Consider the following 24,797-nt stretch of genomic DNA (forward strand, 5'->3'; position numbering starts at 1 on the left):
GAAAAATCTCAAAAATGAAACAATGCATAATAGTACAATTGTGGAAAACAGTCTCCTTAGCTTAAGCTGGTTTTTCCAAGCTTTAGCACCCATCAAATACATACTAACTGACTTCTCCGTGTTAATAGCTACACAACCAGCACTGTCCACAAAGCTGTGAATTCACACACAGATCACAACAGTGAGAGATATTGCCAGATAGAAGCAGCTTAAACATGGCTATATAAATCTGTGAAGGAGAACTTATTTGGCCACATATTGGACGTATCAGATAAGCATGCAAATGAAAAAGAAAATGAGCTACACTGATGTAGAGAAAGCATGTGCAGGGCCTTGCACTGTTTAGCCAGATTTCTTGTTTTGCTCACACATTACACTTCACTACTTTTACATCCTAAAATTTATTTCACAAAGAATATTTTACACCGAAGTACTTACAGGTTCTACAAATTCAAATTTCTTTCGTTCTTGTATCTCTTGTAGCTTACACACATATTCAAGTGATAGTTCATAAAAATGTTTTCGGTTTACCTCCACTTGGTAGTCTGCCTGGATAAACAATGAAACAGTGCTTTAAGAGTCACACATCCTATTCAGACTTATGCAAACTCTATTCTGCACAGACCACCACAATCCAACACAGTTGAGTGTATCTAAGTAAACTGCTCAGTGGACTTAAGCACACCTGATTATGACCCAAGCATTTCAAATGACAAAAAGGACAAACTTCTATGCATGGCCCAGGATTCATTCCACATTGTTCATTAGATTAGCCTGTGCATTGCAGTTTGAACTGCTCAGGCAGTAACCCCCCCCCCCCAAAAAAAAACCCCACATATGTTAATTAATGAGCAGAAGTAAGTGGATAGGAAAATTATATTTACTTTCTCACTTAAGAGGGAAAACATCTTTGACAAATTAATACAGGCATTACCTCCAATAACTGAGTTTCTTTCTTCTTAGCTGACATATTTAAATGCTTGTCTAGTAAACTGTAGTTCTTTTCTGTTTCTTTATCAAATTTCTTCTTTTCTTCCTGTAAGTACATTTTTAAAAGTACAAGAAAATTGAAACAGTGAAATATGACAACACTTTTGCTTTTATTTTGTTATCCAACTATTTCATTATTTTAAGCAAAGCTACCATTTATTTTTGCAACATGTCCATTGTTGCAACATGCCAAGTTGTTTTTCACATCACAAATGTACAAATATGCTTATAAATGGAATGCATGGTTACATGCAACTCACATTTGAACAGGGCACATATTCATTTTCACTTTCTACATGGGAAACCTCTGCAATTTTGGCCAGTGCTGCTCTGCTTAAAATATGAAAAGCAAAAACAAGGTGCAAGTGCGCGCACACACACACACACACACACCCTTCGACATTTCTGAACTGAATCTTGTAATCTTAAGTGCTACACTATCATTTATTAATTTATAAGGCAGAAATCTGTAATTCTGTTCCAAGATCCTAAACATATAAGAGTATTTTTTTTATTTAATCCATTTTTAAAATGCCCGTTATCACTTAAGATCCTAGGGTGGTTTATGATATATCCATTAAAACTAGTAAGTAAAACCATTATAGCAATGCATCAAGTAGACTTCATCAGCTACTGCTGAACTTAAACGCAACAACTGGGAAAACTGATTTGTTTAAACAATGCTAGAGAAACCAAACAATGATGTAACACAGGCACCTCCAAAGGGCTACAATTTAATAAATGCGATTCAACCACAGAGAAGATCCTATTCCATGTCGCTCTCCAGTAGACGACACCTATCAGCAGAAAAATTTAAACACGTTTTGTTTTCTTTAATCAAGTGACAGTCTAACCGGTGAATCTCAGGGCCCAGGCAAGCTGATACATACATAAACTCCACAATGCAGCTCACGCTCATTATGTTCTAGTCACTTGATTAAGGAAAACGAAACATGATCATTTAATAAAAACTGCATGAATGTGCAAGTGAACAAAACAATAGTTCTAAAGAAAAAAGCCCCAATTTTAGATAATGAACCCATTTCACAGCCTTTTGGAAGAGGCATTCTCTCCTGTATGAGAGAAAATGAGAAATGCCTCTTAAGAAGGCATCTTGTCCCTCATATATTTGTAGAAACTTACATGAAAAATATCTGAGGCTTTATTTAACTAGGGGCACGTGTTTTAATCAAGCATAATCTTGCAGTGCAATCCTAAGCATGTTTAGTCAAACCTAGAATAGTAGAATGGGATAATTCATCTGCAATGCATTCAATATCTGTCTGAAACTTGAAGAACTGAAAATTAGTGTTGGTAGATTGGAGATGGCCCCTATTTCCATATGCTTTTGGTACATTTTTGCCCCTACCTCTTTATGAGCTAGGCCTGCAAAAGGGGTTTAAAAAATCCCTCAAAAAAACTCCCCAATCTGTTCAAAGTTAAATGTTCTCTAATTTTGCCTACCAAAATTACACACAAAATAAAAATGAAACTATAAAGGCAAAAAGCTACCAACAAACCTTTACAGCTCCAAGTTGCTCTTTTCTGAATCTTTCCAGAGGTTTGATAAGAGTCTCAGTAACACTAAGAGCCTTCCAAAGAAGAAGAAAACCAAATATTAGTCTTATAAGCTTACACTGTGTACTTAGAAATATTTCCATTTGCAGAATTATTGTAGATCTGTTTCCATAATTTCAAAGCCGAAGTCAACCTTTCTCTCAGGCCAACAGCTACTTTGCCATTAGAAAAAGCTACAAGTGTACGTGTACATTGTTTTATCAGTCATAAATATTTGTTAAATGGGTTGGAAGAGTCTAGCCAGAATACACACCTTCAGTGCCAAGGTCACTATGGGTACTGGTGCATGAAGGTGAATGCATGCACACACACACTGACCGCACCACAATGCACACAAACTACAGTATATTTACTACACCAGCAAAGTTTGAAAGTTAGCATGCATTTTAGTAGGGGACTTCTGCTTTCCTCCTTCAGCAGAAATGCCAGATACACGTGTACAAAGCAAGTTGCACGCTAGACAGCTACAGAAAGGATTTAATGGAAACAAAAAGCCAATAATGTCCTTAAAAAAAACTTCAACTATATCAATTGAAAGAATATTAACTTCTTGCTTTCATATGTTACAGTGGAAGAAGGATGTGTTCTTTGATGCCTAAATTATTAATACCTTCAGTATTTGTCCATATAAGAAAAAAGTACTGTTTGGGGCTCATTTCAGACTAGATATTAAGAACATGGTGTTTGTTCTAAAGGCATTCTTCGAAGTGTCTCCCACGACCCACATACTAACTACTCTGAGTTCCAGTCTGAAAGAACATTCTGCACTCATTCCATTGGCAAAGGAACAGCTGACCTTTAGTTGGTTAGCACATTTTTTTTCTTTTTTTAAAAAGGGAACACATTTTTTAAATTTATGATTTATTGTAGTAGAGAAAACAAGCTTCTCAGATGCTGAAAAAATTATTTTATTTACTTACTGCTTGAAATACACCGAACTATAGTAACTTATACATATATAAAGCAATCTTTTACAGTAGGACTTAAAAGTCTTATTTGTTTTCATTTTCCCTTTTGTTGTTGTCAAAACATACCTAAAGCATTTTCAATGTTTTTTACTTCCAAGTCTTCAGTTTAGACAGCTCCCATCCCTCTTTCCAATATAGCTCACAAGACACATCATATGTAAGTTCCTTAGTAGAAAGGACTGTGCAAAATTTGAGTTGGTCTGATCAAACTCAGGAAAGTTTCTCAACCCAACTGAGCTAAAGTTTAGATATATGCCTTTATATTATTACTATGAGGCCTTTCACCAGCCCACATGACTGGTAACAGCCCCTTTCCTACATGCACCCACAAAAGCTAGTGGAAGTATCTTCTTCACCATCTTTTTATGAAATAAATCTGTAAAACAAGTCTTTAAAAGGTGTCAGCCTTTGAAGGCGTTTACAGAGTTCTGCCTAAAGCATGATTAGTCTTCAGGTGTTGGAGAAGTACCGTATTTTCAAGATTCGTGCAATTTGCTTAGCTATTCATGGAAATATTCAAGGAAACTTCTAACTCCAGCATGCACATTTTGACATAAAAATTAGACTCAGCACAATCTTTATAAATTGGGGAAGGTACATTCATAAATATACAAAAAAGCATGAATGAGCACATGAGACTTGCCTGCTCTGCCACCTTTACATGTGATGGCTTTAATTGGATACAATGCTTAGTCATGATTTAGAATTAATAGCATGAACTTCAAGAATCCTAAGACTTGCACGATCCCCCTTCAGCAAATATGCAAAAAGGAGTTCAGATGCTTCTACTAGCATTTTAGATTAAACAGTTTGTCATCTGAACCCTAAAACTGTGGCTAATCTTAACTATAGTGAGTTGAAACTAGACAGCTTCAAACCACGGTTTCTACTTAAGATTAACCACAATTGTTGAGAGAACATAACAAGCTGTGGTTAATCTAAACTGTAAGCGAAAGCTTCCAAACTCATGCTCACAGGCATACCAAAAGAGGAAGGTTGTGTGCAAGTTCAATACTCCTTTTTTGTAATGCTAAGCTAGACATAGGCAATGTGGTACACTCCAGATGTTGTGGACTTCCAACTTCCATCAGCATTAGGCAACATAATGATTATGGGAGTTGTGATCCAGAACATCTGAATAGTACCATGCTGCCTTTCCCATGCTAAACCATGGTTCAGTGTTACATCAGAATGAAGCCTGTAAGGAAGTACAAATATGTGAGAGTAAGGGAACACAGATTAAGATGGGTAACCTATTTACAATTTTCATTGGTTGCAAATACTGTACATTCGGTTTCAAATAAACTATTTCTAGTCGCTGAAAGCAGAATGTTAAATTATTGTCCATTGTTTGTTAGTGTTGTACTGAGTTTATTATCTAACAGAAGATAATCTTTTGAAGTATTTTCACAGCTACGAAGTAAAAGGTTTTTCTAAATTGTAATTGTAAATTAAAACGATTGCATTCCTTTGAGGGTATCAACAAATACACTTGTAATGCCTAACCAGCTGGACTTGTATTTTTGGACACCAACCAAAATATCCCCAAGTGACCAAAAGAAAAAACTCTCTCAATATCAGCCTTGGGGAATTTAACCAAGTTACAGAAGAGTGTGGTTTTATCAGAACTACCCAATAATAGCTTGTGGGAATTTTTAAAAAGCCCCATGTTTTCTTTCAAAAAATGACTCATTTATTTCACATCCCTCTGGAAAAAAAAAACATTAAGGAGAAAAAAGTTAATGGTCTACTGATAAAATGTTCCACATTCACTGAACTAAGAGAACAGGCAGGATGTCAACACTACAAGCACATTTTTCCTAATCAGCAACCTGCTTTTGAATTTGTGAATATTATTGTAATGAGGTCTTAAGGAAGGAAATGGGTCTTTTAAATTAAAAAAAAAATAGTCTATATTTTCATACATTTGCCTGAAGGGACTATGTTGAATAGGTCACTGAGTGCCTTTGCTGGCAAACAGGGAAAAGGGGAAGAGAAAAGAGAATGGGAACATGAAGAACTCATGGTTTGAAGCTGACTTGTTTTGAAACTAACCAGAGTTTGCACGAACCCTGGTTCAAACTACAGAAGCCAATAGTAATGCAAAACAAAAGCTTCCAAACTCCTCCTCTCAACTGCACAAGCCCAGTAGGAGGTTAGGCTCTGTCATATAGTGGTAAACCTCAGATGCCCATGTCCTGTGAAGCCCAATAGTTGCCCTTGCACATCTGCAAGCAAATTTACTCTTCCATCACTGTCTTGCTACCAAATTTGCCCCACCGCTTTTGCCACTTCTGTCATTACTCAAAAAACCAAACATTTGCTTTCCTTGCCATCTTTTTTCCAGTTTCTGCAGTGCACTGCAATGCTGAGCTCAGTATTGCTCTTGCTGCCCCAACTTTATTTCCAGTTTCTTCCTTCATACTGCTTTTGATCACAGACACACTTTTGATCACATATAAGCCAGTGTGGTGTAGTGGTTAAGAGCGGTAGACTCGTAATGTGGGGAACCGGGTTCGCGTCTCTGCTCCTCCACATGCAGCTGCTGGGTGACCTTGGGTCACACTTCTTTGAAGTCTCTCAGCCCCACTCACCTCACAGAGTGTTTCTTGTGAGGGAGGGAGGGAAAGGAGAATGTTAGCCGCTTTGAGACTCCTTTGGGTAGTGATAAAGCAGGATATCAAATCCAAACTCTCTTCCTCTTCTTCTTTTAAAGTTGCTTAGTTTTATTGTTATTTTAACATTTTATAAGCTACTCTGGAAAGCTGTTGAAGGGCGGGCTATATATCAAAACAAATTTTATTGTTGTTAGCCACAGTGGGCATTCTATATGGCAAGACAGCAAATAAAGAAAGGGCCGTCATATGTTAAGAAACTCTACCAGAAAATTCCATTAACATACTTCTGTCCAGCTACTCTGAGAGTAAGACATATTTGTGGCATATACTTCCAAGTTTTCAAAACATTTTGGCAGTAATAATTTTAAGGCCAGTTTACACCACAAAAGCAGGTGCTTTACAAGCCATTCTGTGTACAGAATGTTGTACTGAAGAGGAATTTCTGTGAACAGATGCATTATGGCACAGAAAAATCAATAAAAATTCACATCAGCCTACGGTGTCTTCAACAGATTGTAAAAAGAGAAGTGAGTGATGCAGCTAATCCCAAGACTCTACATCACCTTTTTTTTAAAGGTTGTAAGAAGAATGAGCAGTTAAAGAGTGGCCAGAGTTGGAGGAGTTCCTCTGGGAAAACTTTGTAATTTGGACTTTAAAAAAAATCTGAGAGAGACTTTTATAGCTTTGGCCGGGATCCAAATGTTGTGTGGTGCTATATATTCTAACATTCCATTGGTTTCAATGGAACATCTGTGGAATGTTGGCACTGCTAAAATGTACCGTGAGCTGAAAACATAGACAAGATGAAATATAGTCTCATTTTATTCCATCTGCCAGCACTAAGGTGACATACACACAAAAGTCAAAATATTTGCTATAGCACCCTGAAAGCAGAAACTCACAGAAAAAAGGTTTAATGAAGAATTTCATTTTCTGTACTAATTCCTTCAACTTTCAAACTAAAAAAACCTGTGTCCTTTAATTCCAAAGAGCTGGTGATCCTTTGCGTGTGTGTTCATGCAATTTCCTCATGTGGAAGCTTTGAAGAACGGTGGAAAGTGCCATGAAAATGAGGAGTCCGGTAGATACAGTGACAGAAAACAAGAGCTAGAACCAAGTGCATTCTTAATTATTATGAAGAACTGAAGTTTGTGCCTGCTAAAAACAATTTCAAATGGAGTCTTCTACCACTGCTCCAAATAGAACACTTCAATGATAAGAAACTGCTTTGTACCGAGTCAGACCACTAGCCCAATATTGTCTATATTCAGTAGTAGCCAGAAGGGCAGCGTGAGCTGAACTCACTTCCCAATGCTGCCAAGAACTTACCAGTATTTCTCTTTGTTCTTCTAGATTTTTCAGAAAGTTAGAGAATTCATGGAGGGATGCATCTGCAACAGGAATAAAAGCATCAAGACACGTAGTATACTATAAAAAATGGGGAAAACTATAGAATATTACATGCTCATTGCCCCTCATTAACATACCTATACACCGTTCATCATCTGTTTCTGCATCACCAATAAACTCAAATTTAAAGTCTCTCAGTGAATGGGCAAACTTTCTTTGGGCAGCTGAGAGATCTGTAAAGAAAGAAAAAACATAAATTTCAAATCAAGAACCTATAAGAAACAGTACAAATATTTACGTTTAATTCAACTTAAATTGAAATTTTCCTGTGAAGAGGCTTGTAGATCATGCCACAAATGCACAAAAGGTTAAATTGTAATACAAGTTTATGTAATTTTATGCTTCTTAAAGCTACACTTTCAAATCCTTTAACTAGCGATGGCACCATTCATAATTATCCAACTGTATTATGAATTGAGCTTGGCTGTATTATGAATTCAGCACCATTTCTGCCAGTTTTATCTGGCTCAGGGTCGCACTAATTTTAAAAAAATATAGATCACACAATGCTAAACTCAGCTCACCTGCATTTTAAATCACTAGGAGAAAACAGACTTAAATCACTGATAAAATAACATTTTACATTCGCAGTTCAGATATTTTCTAACCAATGCCAACAAAGTGATTGATACAGTCATTAACACTTGTTGGACAACTAAAAAAAGCATATGTCATATAAGGGCAACCAAGCTACTGCTTGGTTAAGATTTTGGTGGATATAACTTGTGATCGACCTACGAACTGGACCTGCCACACCTCTAAGTCTGGTTCATAACACTTCACAGTCCACAACAACCTTCAACCAGCTTATCTAACTAGGTAAGATAAATATAAAGTGTCAGTGGTGCTTATGCATAGGCCTAATAATTCATAATATCCATTCTCATTTGGACAGATAAAGGATATTGCATTAGTCAACTGCTTATTTTCTATTTCCCTTCAAGAACATCTTCTAAAGTATGGCAGCCACAGATCAACTTTTCCCCAAGACAGAAACACCTAATGTTAAAACTAGGTAAAAAACTCTAAATGTTGTGGACATAGGGAAAAATGATTCCCTCTGGAATAACGAAAATGAGATATATTCACCTGAAGTATGGAAAAGACAGGCCCAGGATAAAGGCTAGGCTCCCAGAATCTCATATTCAAGTTATTTATAGTTCAACAGACATGGCTGAAATGGAGACGCTTTACAGATATGCAGACACAAAAATTTTAATCCTGTCTGAAACTTAGAAGGCAATTGGAATTACTATCTTCCCTTTTAAAAATGGATGCTGTAACGACGACAATGTTATTAAAGTGTAGCTACATATTAATTCCTATAAAAACCAGATATCCCATTATATCCTTATGTGATCTAATGTGATTTTAAAACTGTAAGAACTGAGTATGTCATAAACATATTGACTCAACAATGAAAGAAAAAAGGGACAGCATTGGCTCCCCCACCCACCCACACTAAAAGCAACAATTCTGCCAAACCATCATATTCCACAGTGCAGTTTCAGATTCCATGCTGACATACCAATTACACCCATATAGATTTTCTGCCCACTTAAGACTGTTGGCGTTTATAATTAATTGGTGCACTTAAATTCACCGCCAACCAATACAAAGGCCATCCACAAAAGACATCTGAAATGCAAATAATATTGTGGGGAGGGGCAACAGGTAGAGCTAAGAGTTTAGCAGCCAACTGATGATGCATTAGCAAGAGAAAAAATATATAATGTATTCATTCTGTTTTCTCATTGTGGATTGCTGAGAAAGAAAAGAAACCAGCAATAAGAACAGAAGCAATGCATTCTAAAAGCAATTGCTATGATAATGGAACTACGACAAAAATATTTTTACAAAATAAACATCACTTGAGTCTAACAATGAAACCGGGAGAAAGGAAGCTGTTTCCACAGCTTAACATGCACACACCACACAAACACTAAATAAAGCCACTTCTGAACAATGGAAGTTTGACCCTTCACAGGAGATCAATGATTAGATTCCTTAATGTCTTTATTTCTATATAAAAGCAACTGTCACGGGTTCTGAATTCAACTGAAGCAGTGATACTTGAGTAGGGCATGTTCGACACTGTCTTCTACAGTGTTTTTCTGATCTAATGTCCTTGACCCCAGAGCTGTTGCATTTCTTTCAGTGAAGGGGAAAGTACCTCATTCTCATTCTTAGCTGTCAAAATTAAATTTATGAAAATAAATACTATATCGGGATTGGCAAGGTTTACCTCGCCTGAGCCGGTTCACTCCAGCGGAGATCCTTCCGTGGGCCGGATTGCGTGCGCCCACGATTTCCGGCGTCTGCGCAGACACAATTTCCGGCACTGCGGAAGCAAGTCCCCGCGCCACACTATGCCGGTTTAGCTCAGCCCATGGGGACTCACTGAGAAGGTGGCTCGGTTTGGGGGCGGCTCGTGGGCCTGTTAAATGACCCCCATGGGCTGCTTGTGGCCCATGGGCCTTAGATTGCCTACCCCTGTACTATATCATGTGAACATTTCACTCTTTAATCATTGTTGTTGTTGTTGTTTAGTCATGTCCAACTCTTCGTGACCCGTTATACCAGTGACTTATTCAATTTGTACAATGGTGACAGTAAACAAAAGCAACATACAAATGAAGAGATCACGGAGTGTAAACAACACACAACACACAGCATCTTCAGAGACAAAATTTTCATGGGATTTTTATCTTAAAGTATCTGTCCAGGTTGAGGTGGCCTAAGCATACATAGCTTATCATTCACACTGGTAGTGAGTTTCTTGACAACTTTGACTCATGTCAATTTTCCCCATAAGGCCATATCCCATAGAAGCTTGTTTGTAACTAGCAGATGACACCAAACTGGGAGGGGTAGCCAATGCTGCGGCAGGCAGAATCGGGATTCAATATGACCTTAACAGAACTGGGCCAAAACAAACAAAATGAATTCAACAAATGTAAGGTTCTACACTTAGGCAGGAAGAACCAGCTGCACAAATATAAGTTGGGGGACACCTGGCTTGCCAGTAATACATGTGAAAAGGATTTAAGGGTCTTAGTATACCACAAACTTAATATGAATCAACAGTTCAACAAGCAGCAAAACAAGCTAAAGCTTTCTAGGCTGCATAAACAGAAGTATAATTTCCAGATCAAGGGAAGTAATACTTCCACTCTATTCTGCCTTGGGTCAGACCATACCTGGAGTATTGTGTCCCAATTTGGGCACCATAATTTAAGGAGGATATTGACAAGCTGGAAGAAGATTTTGGATTTGATATCCCGCTTTATCACTACCCGAAGGAGTCTCAAAGCAGCTAACATTCTCCTTTCCCTTCCTCCCCCCACAACAAACAGTCTGTGAGGTGAGTGGGGCTGAGAGACTTCAAAGAAGTGTGACTAGCCCAAGGTCACCTAGCAGCTGCATGTGGAGGAGTGGAGATGCAAACCCGGTTACCCAGATTACGAGTCTACCACTCTTAACCACTACACCACACTGGCTCTCAATGTATGCAGAGGAGGGCAACCAAGATGATCAAGAGTCTGGAAACCAAGACTTATGAGGTATGGTTGAGGAAACTGCGTAGGGACTGAGAAGAGTTATGACAGCCATCTTCGAATATGGAGCAAGCTTCTTTTCTCTTGCTACAGAGGCTAGGACCTGAACAAATAGATTCAAGTTACAAGAAAGGAGATTCCAATAAAACATCAGGAAGAACTTTCTGACAGTAAAAGCTGTTGGAACAGACTCTCACAAGAAGTGGTAGACTCTCTTTCCTTGGAGGTTTTTAAGCAGAGGTTGGACGGCCATCTTTCATGCATGATCTAATTTAAATTCCTGCATTACAGGGTGTTTAACTAGATGACCCTTGGAGTCTCTTCCAACTCTACAGTTCTGTGATTCATGAAATCTTTCACTCCAATGCTAAATCAGCAGAGATAAATGTTTGCAGTGTATACTATATCTTATAGTATGTTTAGGATCAGGGTATTCAAATACACTTTTACGCCAGGACACAGTATGTTATGTGTATAAAAAGCTAATTAACTGAATGTATAAGTTCCTCTCCTTTATTTGCTCTGCACTTTAACTTGGATGGAAATAGATTCTGGATGCAAACTTAGTTTACTTCTTCCTTCTTCCTTCCAGCATGTTTGCTTTCAAATTAAGTTGAGTCAACTTCTTCAAAGAGTTAATTTCTGCCAGTTTCCTCATAATTATATGTATGCACACACTGTTTTAATTACAATGTAATTACTAAGCTAATAAATGGTTATAACCTTTGTTATGAACTGGGCTTAGGACAGACAAGTACAGTGGTACCTCGCAAGACGAATGCCTCGCACAACGAAAAACTCGCTAGACGAAAGGGTTTTGCGATTTTTTAGGTGACTCGCAAGACGAATTTTTCTATGATCGTGCTTCGCAAGATGAAAATTTCAATGCATTCCTATGGGAATTAAATTTCAATGCAAGACGAAATTTTCGCAATAGGGCCATTCCATGAAAAATGAGCCTGATAAGAATGCTAGATGAGCGCTGGACTTTGGTGAGGAAGATTCCAAACGTGCAGTCTAACCATTTTTAAAAAAGCTAAAGACAAAAGAAGTTTATTTTATGGAACTTCTTTTCCAAAGTCCACCCACGTAGTCTTCACAGAAGTGTTCAAGTTAAAAGTTTTCTGATGATTGTCCCACCCGTGACAGCATTTTTTCCTTAATTTTGTATTGTTAAATTTCTTAAACTTAATTCCTGATTGCATAGTTGTAACCAATAAACATTGATTTAAATAGATATACTGAGTTTATCATTGATTCACCTCCCAACTCACAGAGTTTTTCCATAAATCAAACTTATCTCAAGCTCCATGTCCTTTTTTTGTCCCACCCGTGACAGCACTTTTAACATTTAATAAAATTGTCAAAAATATCCATAAAAATAATAAAAAATTAGTAAAATGTTCAGCATCTTATTAAGAACATAGTTTAAATTTTGGTTGTTAATTTTTATGTATATTTACATTGTTACACATGTGTGAATACCAAAAAACATGTTCAAAGTGTCCCACCCATGACAATGGAATGGCCCAATACGAAACGACTCGCGGAACGAATTAATTTCGTCTTGTGAGGCACCACTGTATATAAAACTATACACATTAAGAACTACACAAGGCCTAGTTTAGTTCACTGAACCCCTTATTTATTTGTACCCAAATCACATCAAGAGGATAATCTTAAAACATACTTTCATATAAATTCTTCTGATCTTATCACATCATATTTTTCAAAAAATATAATAACCATCCTAGGTACCCTTGTATTTTTAATACAGCACCATAATATGCAATTTGCAGTCTGTAGGCATCTCACTGCAAAGCATTCCTGGAAATGGGAATGCTTATTTAGATTCACATATACAAGTATTTTCATGAGTTTGGCTGGAAGTACACAGTTTTCCTCCTGTTATAAAAGCAGACTGCAGACATTTTGAAGTGTGTAACAGAAAGGATGGCAGGCAAACTAGCACTGTAACTGATCTATTATGGGGAAATGGACAATTTATGGGGTAGTTCTTTCGAGGAGAACAAGAAAGCAGGTGGCAGATTAAAATAAAGCATGCTCACTATTTCAGGATTTCTTTCATTTTGTGTCTATCCATCTCAAAGGGTCAATAGTACAGCCCAAATAATTTGGCTAACACACCATCAACTAAATGCCTTCTTATACAATCCAGCAGTAAAATCAGTAGCCACTATGCCCTTGACCACCTTCAAAAACCTTCCCCTGACAGCAGAAGGACACGGCAAAGGGATGGTATCCACAATATACAAATTAATGATCCTAAAATTTCACAACCCCCCTTGACACAATCAAAGAACAATGGTAGCACGACACAGACTATGAAATTAACTCCACCCAATGGACTAGAATGTGGTCTAAACTTCCCTTTAAGTCCATATCAGCCAAAAGAAGGGAACTCACTCTGAAACTCTGGTACTTAACACCAGAAAACTGGCACTGATACCCCCAGGAACTTCACCAAAATGTTGGAGAGGCTGCATCTCCACAGGCACAAGCCTCCACATGTGGTGGGAATGCCCTAAAACCCAACCCTTTTGGACAGCAGTCCTATAAGAGATATGCAAAATAACTAAACAGGTATTAGAACTCACCCCAGAACTGGCCCTACTAACACCTTCCAAGGTCATAATGACCACTCACATTATACAAAGCTTATAACCCACCTACTCTCAGCAGCCAGAAGCCTCATAGCCAGACACTGGAGAGACCATGGACCAATGGTATCAACCAAATGGGAAACGGCCTTACTAGAAAAGCGAACCAATAAACTGAAACTGACACAGGGACAAATAGAAGAGGACACCTTCATCCCAGTATGGCTCTCCTTTATCACATATACAGCCCAACAATACAACAACAAGAACCCACAAATAGCTTACGAATCAGTCTGGCTTGCCTGACCCAACAAGCCCCCCCCCCCCGCTCACAAATGCAAACAAACCCCATTGCAGCCAACCACAGACAGTCAACCATATCCTGCCCTGCAATACCTCTCACTACCAATGAAATGTAATAAATGAATAGAAAGAGAACGTACCCAGTTGACACTGACACAAACCCCATACGTATGCTATATAAAAGAATATAAGCCTCACCAACCCAACCCACCTCTTCTCTCTTCTTCTGCAACCTTATACTGTACTCAACACTAATGTCTCACAACAAATGTAACTGATTTGTAAGAAAGACTGTACAACCTGAAAAAGAGACAAGACTTTTGTAAACCAAGGAAATCTTTAATAAAAATAGCTTTTTTTAAAAAGGGCCAGCCCAGAACATCCCTTAAACCCTAGGAAAAGATTAAAGGAAGCCATAGAGTTATGTTCTTCCAGTCTGTTCCCTTTTCCATGTGGATGTTCCCCTACCTTCCCTCTGTTGCAATTAACTATGGCTGGCTGTATTCACATTTAGCACTAAAACATGGCTTCCTGCTTTATGGACAAATTTCACCTTTCCCTTCTTACACATTCGCTTCTCCCTCTCCTCCTTCCGTATACCGGTAGTCACTTTTACTGAATCCTAGATTAGTGGTACATTTGATCTAGGAAGCCTGGTTTAAAACAAACACTGGCTAGTTTAATATGTCAGCTTTATAAACCATGATATAAAGTAAATTTATTATTAAAGGGTGAAACGTGTGTACACCACCTTGAGTTATTTGGGGGAAATGGTGGGGGGAAATGAATAAATGTTAACTGGGAATCTACACTGACATCAGTTAGTGATCACAAACTGGGGTTTAAAACTCTGAAGTGTTAGAAATATTCTCCTCATAGATTAGCAAGGACCGCAACTATTGAAAGAAACTACATAAATGCCTCCACCCTCCTTGCTGCAAGTTTTCTACTGGCTAAATTAGATTCTTTCCAGTCCAAAATGCAGATTGTACCACGTAATCGTCAGTTTGCTGGCCAAACTAAGAATCAAAGTAATTTTACTTAGGTTGGAGGTACAAAATCAGTCCTCTTAGATCCAGGTGCTTCTGCTACACCAGTGTTTTTCAACCTTTTTTGGGCAAAGGCACACTTGTTTCATGAAAAAAATCACGAGGCACACCACCATTAGAAAATGTTAAAAAAATTAACTCTGTGCCTATATTGACTATATATAAAGTAATTTTTCAATTTTTCCCACGGCACACCAGGCAACATCTCGCGGCACACTAGTGTGCCACGGAACAGTGGTTGAAAAACACTGTGCTACACAATGCAATTTAGGCAACCAAAACTTTAAATTAGGTTAACTAAAGGTAAATGCTGGATTACCGGTAGGTCCTAAAGGTAAATGCCTGGATTTGTACCCAAACATCTTATTACTGTATAAAGGGAAGTAGGTCTCAGGGTTTCACTTACAACCTATATTTTAACAGAATACAAGCAGAAGATTAAGACATAATTATACTACCTTATGAATAATATTGTAACAAAATGAACTTATGCTATGCTAAGTTGTCATTCATAAAGCTGAAAGATGGGTGTGAAACAGTTTACATGTTGCTGAATGTCAGCTTCCATCTAGCAGCAAGAATCCATCCAGGAAACACATTCTAATTTGTTTTCATTTCCTTTTATCTAACAATGCTTAATTCTAGAGAATGAAAGAATGATCCTAGATTAATTGATGGGGACAGTGATTACCATGTTGGTCATTTTTGGCAAGTGTGCCACAAGTCGAGTTCAAAGTATATGATTACATCACTCTGATAAATGCAGCATAATAGCATGTCAACATAAATATAGTATTTACTACTACTACTACTACTATTAATAATAATAATTTTATTATTTATACCCCGTCCATCTACCCCATACCATATAACTGGTATGAAAAGTGCTAAAAAGCAGTGAATTTGAATATTCAAGTTTGTACATGAATTAAAATATTTTAAAGAATATATTCCTGTTCCTTTAAATGGAGCCATTAGCAATTAACCTATTGCAGGCAATGAAAAAAGGGGGTGGGGTGGGCAGAGAAAGACAAAACTTGGAACACACAGTAAAGATATTTAGATAAATACACATGCCAGAACACATACTGTATTCATTTTTTTCATATTCACAGTTAGAATCCTATGACTCAGCTGCTGAACATTTACAAGAGGATGTTCGATGTCCTTGTGCCAGTAGGAGTGCAACTGACAGATGCTCATCGTAAACCACATTCCACAGCATAGGCATATACTTTTGTGTCATGCACAAACCTCAAACTGTTGTTTAAGACTAACAAATGTGGCATGCACTCATGAGAGCCAGAAAGCCGGAGCCCACTGTCAGATGCCCCCAATTTAAAATAATAATAATACTCTGAGGCTTACAGTGCAATTGTACACATTTTTACTCCGAAATAAGTCCTACTATGTTCAACTAGGCTTACTCACAGGTAAGCTTGGATAGAATTTTAGGTCTAGTAATTAAATTGAGATTTACCCATCTTTGCAAGCCTCTTAAAAAGGCTACTATTTAGGGGGGGGGGCTATTACAAAAAATGAGTAAGTTATCCCACTTGAAATGCTTACTCCACTGAGAATTTGCCAGTCACAGAAGTCACTATTGTTTAATATTATAGCAGAGCTTAGAAAAGTATATATTTTTCTTCATATCTAAGAGATCTGAGATATGGGTGGCTTCATCCAGACTGTATGATTTAACTTTGTTACTAAAACATTTCAAGCACTAAACAAGAACAACAAGAGATTAAAACTAAGACAACTTTATTCAAACAGGCACCTATAAGCTACAGTGAGATCACTGATCTAACCCTGGCTGATACTTTAATAAAGGTTTTGTGAAAACACTTTGGAAAGACAACAAGCGATAGTAACGAATAAAAATGTAGCAGCCCATAATTAAAACAATATGAAATAGGCAAGGCAGTGGATAGAACAAAATATTTCAGGCAATGGAGAGAGAAACAAAGCTCACGCAATATAATGGGCATCCCACTCTTGGAATATATATTTGCATTTACTACTTTGAACCTGGATAGCCCTGTTGTAACATCAAGATTAACAAGACGACTCATCTATAAGCAGATTCAGTGTCTGCATTAAGAGACTTTTGTCCTGTCAATCAATTTATTTTGCTTATTATTAACATGAGTGCCTGTCATACACACACAAACCCCGCATTAGTTTTTCCAAAATTGACAGTATACAGGTACGAGCCATAATTAGTTTCAACCACAGAAGCTGAGAATCTGCTGCCAACAATAGGTTGTTGTAAACAAGTTTTGTCAAACCACGTTTTTGTCAGCATATGTCTAAAAGGTATTATCTGTCTTCTTTTATTTCAGCAGTGCGGATGTTTATCACTTAGTCATACGATGTATATTTATACTTGTAAAACTCTAAATACTCTGTGACTAAAAGTGTAAAACCACAAACACTCGACACATTCCACTTCATTTTTGTCCTGCGCTAACCTTTCTGCATCTCCTGTTCTGCCCCCCCCCCGAATTGCAGGGGGTTGGAGTAGATGATCCTCGTGGTCCCTTCCAACTCTACCATTCTATGATTCTATGACCACTTTTCCTAGGGCTCTGCTTGCAACGTTCAAACTCAAATATTAATAGTCCTTGTGTCACACTTAATTTTATTCTTCATTAAATTTGTATAAATGTATTTATGTTAAAACCTGCAAATGAAATAGGGGTTGCAAGCACACACCAATCTTCAGTCAAGTTATAATTACATTTGTAAACAAGCCGCTTCATATTCCTAGCCAAGTAGGGGGGAAAAACTGGCTTCATTTCTCCCTGATGATCTTATATCAGTGCTTCTTACTTTATAGAAGAGGCAAGTATATGCTAGCTATGCTGATGTTGTAGTAGGAGCTAAATAAAGAACGCTGTGCATGCACACTAAAGTAGAACAAAGAGTAACTGTAGGAGGTTGTCCATCAGGTCATAACAGCTGGCCCAATTCTCAATGTGGTTAACCACATTTTACTCAAATTAACCACATTACAAGTTTCAGCCAAATGCTATCTTGCTTCAAATCAAGTTTTAGCTAGCCCAATAACAGTGTGTGTGTGTGTGTGTGTTTTTACAGATTTGCACTTCTTCAAAGGACAGTACCGTATTTTACTTCTCTAACTTAATATTTTAAAAACAAAAACTTCAGTTGTATTTGCAAAGTTTTCAAAAGTTTTCACAGGAGTCTTTCCTGCTGGATTGTTCCTCCAAACAACTCAACAACTTTCCATATCAGTTGTGGGGAGGGAATAACTAACAAAATAAATATGTTTGGGTACATTTGCTTATGTTGAAGCATTTTCCCAATTACCACTAACTCCATCTGCAGAGAAATCGGGTGCAATTCTTGAACCCTTCATGGCTTGCTCCTGCCAAACTCCCCTTCCTCACCACTTGTAAATGTTAACTCTGAATCTGGGGGGAAGGTGTCAATGTCTCAAAAAGAATAAAAACAGCAATGTCCCTCTGAAATTCCACATGTGGAATGGCAGGCAGCCCAAGTGAACTTCAGACAGGAGTCTTTTCCTACCATACAGTGGTACCTCTGGTTACAAACTTACTGTATATTCTGGCATATAAAACTACTTTTTAATCCAGGAAAATCTTCTCAAAAGTTGGGGGTCGTCATACGCCGGGTGGAGAATCTGTGGTCGAGTATATTTCAAACTATATTTTAACTGGAAAAGTTGGGGATCGTCTTATACGCCCAGTCATCTTATACGCCAGAAAATACGGTAATTCGTTCCAAAGGTCCGTTCTTAACCCGAAACCATTCTTAACCTGAGGTATCACTTTAGCTAATGGGGCCTCCCGCTGCCGCCGGCGCGCGATTTCTGTTCTCATCCTGAGGTGAAGTTCTTAACCCGAGGTACTACTTCCGGGTTAGTGGAGTGTGTAACCCGAAGTGTTTGTAACCCAAGGTACCACTGTACTTGCCCCATGCTGCTACTTGAGAACTATGGATACAAACACAGCTTTATTATATTGACCAATGTTACCACAAGCAGGCTGAACAGGTTGATATTTCCATAACTAATCAACATTTTCACTAAAAGATAATTTCATGACAGATACAATGTGCGATCCACTCCACTGCAGAGGGCTGGTGACCCCCTCTGCTGCCTATGCTAGCAGTCAAGTGCTGCACAGTGTACCAGGGATACTGACTAGTCCCAAGGAGCATCAGTGCCTGCTACACAGGCTATGCACACTGTGGCATCTGGATCCCAGATATATCTGGTGTGGCTGAAGAGGCAGTGCTGTACAGCATTGCAAATCTGTGAAAATCAGGCACTGACTAATTTTTAGAAGTCTCACTTTAAGCTTTTGGAACAGAACTTGCCCAATCCTTCCGCAGCCCTTACATTTCTACTCCTGCAGATCTAACCTGAGATAAAAAATAAGCCAATGTTGATTTATACTGCAATAGAAATTTACCCTTCCCTTCCTGTTGTATTCATACCTACTTAGACATCTATTCTGTACAACAATAATTATCTATTTTATGTGTCATTGTAAAGCATCTTGCTAATTATCTTACAAAGAACTCACTGAAACTTGACCCATTTATCTATTTCAAAACAAACATATTTTCTCCAGACAGGAAACAATACATTTGCCTTATTTATCCTTTTTCAATGGAGCCTTATGATGCTGCAGATCCTGATGAAAAATCACAGCCAGGCAGGCAGTTTCAAGTTCACACCCCAATTCATTACATTTATATTTTTACATTACATTAATATTCTAGAGGGTTTGTATGCAACTTTCTCTGAATTACAGTCTGTAAAACTGAGAACACTTAATAATATCTATCATTCTCATCTCCTTTCAGAAGTATGCTGAGATGACTTATTTGAGGCTAAACAGAAACATGTTAGACAAGCAGAGACCTGAACTCCTGTTTCCCAAAGTCAATGCTTCTTTCCATTTTATTTGCCATGGAGTAAACTTGATTTGAGGCTTAAACGTACGGTATAAATGTGTGAGGCAGTGATCTTATATACACTTCCCCTACAGACAATGAACACAGTGAGACCTGCTTCTAACTAACTGCACTATTTGTTTTCAAGAAATGTGTCTGTGGCCTAATTTGCAAGTAACACCAAACCATTGCTTATTAAACCATAGCTTAGTGTTATCTTTTTACCAAGCCCAGCAACTTAACTATGGTTTATTAACTATGGTTAAAAGGTCATTTGTTAACCAAAGTTTGTTGTTGGTTTATAAACCTTAGCTTGCACTAACCAGTCAGCTTTACACACAAAATCTGGACCTCTTCCTTAAATTCCTTCTATCGCCACCTGAAAGCTACAAAGCTATGAGTTAGAAAAAAATCAAACCTGTCTCAAGGCCCAGATATTCTCACTAGTGCATTCAGCTATTCGATATGTGACATAATAAACCAAGGTTTACGTGATCATCAGCTAGATGCCTCAGCATTAGCCATGGTATACCATAATGTGTGAAGCAGGCCAGTTATTTGAGATGTGTATCATCTTACATAAAAGTCTTCAGCATTTTGAGAAAATAAAGCTGATCTTCAAAAGAATGTTTCTTATTCCAAAAGAAAAAATACCCCCATGCCCATTCAGTATCTCCCAATTTCCATTGTTACCATCAGAAAATGAAAAGGGAGGGCCCTTGAGAGAAAAGATATCCTTTTTTAAATACAGTCTAAGATATGAAACCAACATACCGGTAATACATACAACATGTAGCACGGATATGTAATGAAAGATAACCCCATTCAGACAATCCAACTGCCAAAGGCAATCTGGCACTACTACACAAAATGAAAAAGTGGTACAATCCAAGGAAATTAGTAAATAAATGACATCCCCAAGGGGGAGTTTATTCTAATTTTACCTCCAGTTGTGAATATTAATGTTTATGTTTATGGTCAGCTTTCTCAGCTGTAAAATCTGCCAGTACACCTATGAAGCTCTCACTGCCAGGTAACTGAAGTTACAGCTGCTTAGGTAGATAGAAACATTTACTGCAGTAGTATTTCCTGTTGCACATATAGACACAAATACATCAATATGCTGTCAGGCAATATATGAGTAACTTTTGCAAGAGTTTTGACCGAACAAATTAATCCAGCCTCACGGAATGAGTCAGAGAAAGCAAACCCTTTAATAATTGCCAACTGGTAAAACATTTGACCTCTTCCAATCCTTTACATTGCAACTCTCATAAATAGGTTGTGAAGCAATTTTGCATGTATAACTCCTGGCTCTCAAACCACCCAGAGAACAGAAAGCAATGTGAATGCAGGGATTACAAAAGCAGGCCATAGCTATGCAAGCCATCAATTAAAACTACAATGGCACCATTCACCTAAAGATTGCGTAGAGGAGCTGCAGAATTCCTGCTAAAATGCCTTTGCTTGGAAATAAACTTCAGAAATAAGAAACACAATGAAAGCAATTATTCCTATTCCATATTCATTTTTCTGTGTATATTCAGCACTCTGCAACTGCTGAGGTAAGAAATGTGAGGAAAAAGTGAAGGGGAGGGATTTGGAATTCAACTTTGTGACAAAAGAGCTTTTGATACTCCTAATAGCAAACTCATTTGCTGAGTGCCAACAGAATGGTATCTAAAACAGGACATGGAGAAACAAGAGGTTTATCAGCAGGGTTGGATAACCCAAATTTACATAAATGCCAAAAAAAAGCTTTTTGGTGGGATCAAAAAGGGGGAAAGTCAAACAACACAATAATTAGTGACCACAGAATGCTGAATGTGTCTTTGATGAGTAGAAGCATGGGAGAACACAGTTCCAAACTAGGATATGTCTGTTAAGAAACAACACTGGCAGCTGTTTTAAGTTCTTGGATCCTGTCAAACTTTGTTCACAACTTGTGTTAAATTAGTTCAAAGTATTTCACCAACATAGTTAAAGCTATGGTTTCCCCGGTAGTAATGTATGGAAGTGAGAGCTGGACCATAAAGAAGACTGATCGCCGAAGAATTGATGCTTTTGAATTATGGTGCTGGTGGAGACCTCTTGAGAGTCCCATGGACTGCAAAAAGATCAAACATCCATTCTTAAAGAAATCAGCCCTGAGTGCTCATTGGAAGGACAGATCCTGAAGTTGAGGCTCCAGTACTTTGGCCACCTCATGAGAAGAGAAGACTCTCTGGAAAAGACCCTGATGTTGGGAAAGATGGAGGGCATAAGGAGAAGGGGACGACAAGGATGAGATGGTTGGACAGTGTTCTCGAAGCGAATAGCATGAGTTTGGCCAAACTGCAGGAGGCAGTAGAGGATAGGGGTGCCTGGCGTGCTCTGGTCCATGGGGTCACGAAGAGTCGGTCACGACTGAACAACAACAACATTTCACCTCTCAGTAGCCCAGTTTGCACATCACATTAAACCATAATTTAAAACAAACTGATTTAATGTGAAGAAGCAAAGTGCTAGTGCATGCTGCTTTGGGGTTCCCACATCACTAGTCTTTCCACTCTTGCCATGCTTTAAACAAAGCCAGTCAAGTCTGGCCCATCAAGGTGTCTGAAAACTGGACTTGTGTTTTGTTTCCTCCAAACAAGCAACGTGGGATAAGCCAGAAACAAACCTTTGTTAACACTCATGGTTTAGCTGGAGGAAGCAAACCTGGGATCTGGCTTCTTTCATCAGCAATGCAGCAGCAGCAGGACGGGAGCAGCACTTCTGAGCAGCATCCACTGGCATGCTGTTCATTCACTTTAAACCATAGTTTGTTCAAAACTATGGTTTAATGTGGCATGTGAACCAGACTGGTATCACCTTGTAAGCATGTCTTCTTACATAGCTGTTTATGGAATCCTTCCAGCCAGAATTACTGTTCCATCTCTCAAAAAGCAAACTGCCAATAAATTATAGTCTCAATTATCATATTTACTTGACTCATTTCACCTTTGGCATAAGTACAATCTGCACATTGCACTCATCAGCAAAAACAAGACGTGCTACGAAGCAAACTATCAGAATTAGGTTTCAGAGCAGACTCCACCTCTAAGAGGCCTTCAATGGCCAGACAGAAAAGGAACTAGTTCTTGCCGCACTACAATTGGCCCAAATACTGGCCAATATTGGCATAAATACATTATGTTCCTAACACTGAATATTGTGAAAATGATGGATTTATTTTAAACTTTGGACCTAGTCCTCCACTTTCTCCCTTCCCCCACCTCAAAAAATGATTATAAAACAAAGAGAGACAATCCTATTTTATCTTATCCACACATAACTTCCTTCTGATGATGGATTGCCCTTCATTTTAACTGATGAAAAGTTGTCAAGAGTGATTACAGCAGAGAAAACAGAGTAACAGCTTTGACATCTATTTTATTTCCTACATGTCTTTTTGCTTATTGTGAAACTGAACAGCATACCTACTCATCTGTTCATCAGACTTCCCTGTAATCCCTGTGTGCACATGCTCAGTTGCATGCTGAATGAATATTGGTTTGCTTCAGGCTGTTCAACTTCTCAGTTAAGAATATAAACAACAAATCATCACAAAGTAAATGTAGCATATAGTTGTATTGTTCAATATATGCATTTGTTTCACAATACATGCAGGGCTTTGGGTAGTGGACTTCCTGCAACTTACTTTCTTCCTTGAAGCAAGTGATTGTACATTGTACTTTGAAGAGCCAAACAAGTCACAGTTACTAATCTAAGTCGCGGACACATGACTCCATCTGACTTTCAGGACTTAGCTCCATCAGAACTAATTACCACATCAAGCCTGACAATATCCTTTGCAAGATTCCATGAATGCAGAGCTTACAAATGCACAAGCAATTCATCATGCAGCCAGCTTGGCTTGATATAATTCTGATTTAGGCTTCAATCTTATGCACATTTACTTGGGAATAAATCCTGTTAAATCCATTGAGACTTCTGAGAAAGTATCCATAGCAATGAGACATATTTCTCTACTCTCTTTTAAAACTCAAAAGAGATTACTGTACTGAACAAATACTTTGCCGAATGCGTAACAACCAACATTCATGCAGTATAATATGACTTTGCCACTTTATGAGGGTTGATTTGTGTACTGTTCGCAAAGTACTGAATAACTATATCTATACAGATAAGGCTTCCACCTGGTTGGCAGCTTACAATCAAAGAAAACAAAGGTACCAGTACATTATCTTCTTACAGATATGCAAAAAAGAGGTATTTTTTAATTAACACATACACCAAACGTATTAAAACTTTAAAAGACAATGTAAGTTTTTTTTAAAAATGGATATAGAAACAGCTAGGAACCAAAAGACAATGCCACTAATTTCCTTAAGACTTCTCCCTGAAGATCATGAAATTGTGCTAGTGGTAGTAATTTGGATTTTCTGGGACAATTTTGAATTTCCAGATTTTCCAATAACCCAAAACACTCCTGGTCTATGGTGAGGGCTGGATACAAAAGTAACTAGCCATCCATGGATCACACTGACAGGTGGGTAAGGCCACCTACTGTCAATTACCTGGCATCATAAGATATTAGGTGTAGATACAATCCCTAAAGAACTCAATGCCACTTGGTATGTGACAAATTTTAACAGCACCCTGCAGGTAGATGTGAAATGACCATCTAAATTGGTTGGTGTGATGAACTGAATTAGCATTTGTTAGTAAACCATGCCAAAGCTAAAGAAAAGCTTGAGGTTTGAATAGC

General features: G+C 38.0%; 1 protein-coding gene across 1 annotated transcript in view; it reads right to left on the bottom strand.

Moving 5' to 3' along the window:
• Positions 1 to 24,797, bottom strand: part of ARHGAP10 (Rho GTPase activating protein 10) — a 102,542-nt gene that overhangs the window by 59,313 nt on the left and 18,432 nt on the right. Inside the window, 5 exon segments of the mRNA XM_033160378.1 lie at positions 439 to 549; positions 935 to 1,036; positions 2,511 to 2,582; positions 7,484 to 7,545; positions 7,642 to 7,737. Coding sequence (XP_033016269.1) covers positions 439 to 549; positions 935 to 1,036; positions 2,511 to 2,582; positions 7,484 to 7,545; positions 7,642 to 7,737 — 443 coding nt within the window.

This window comes from Lacerta agilis, chromosome 9, assembly GCF_009819535.1.
Source record: "Lacerta agilis isolate rLacAgi1 chromosome 9, rLacAgi1.pri, whole genome shotgun sequence".
Lineage (NCBI taxonomy): Eukaryota > Metazoa > Chordata > Lepidosauria > Squamata > Lacertidae > Lacerta > Lacerta agilis.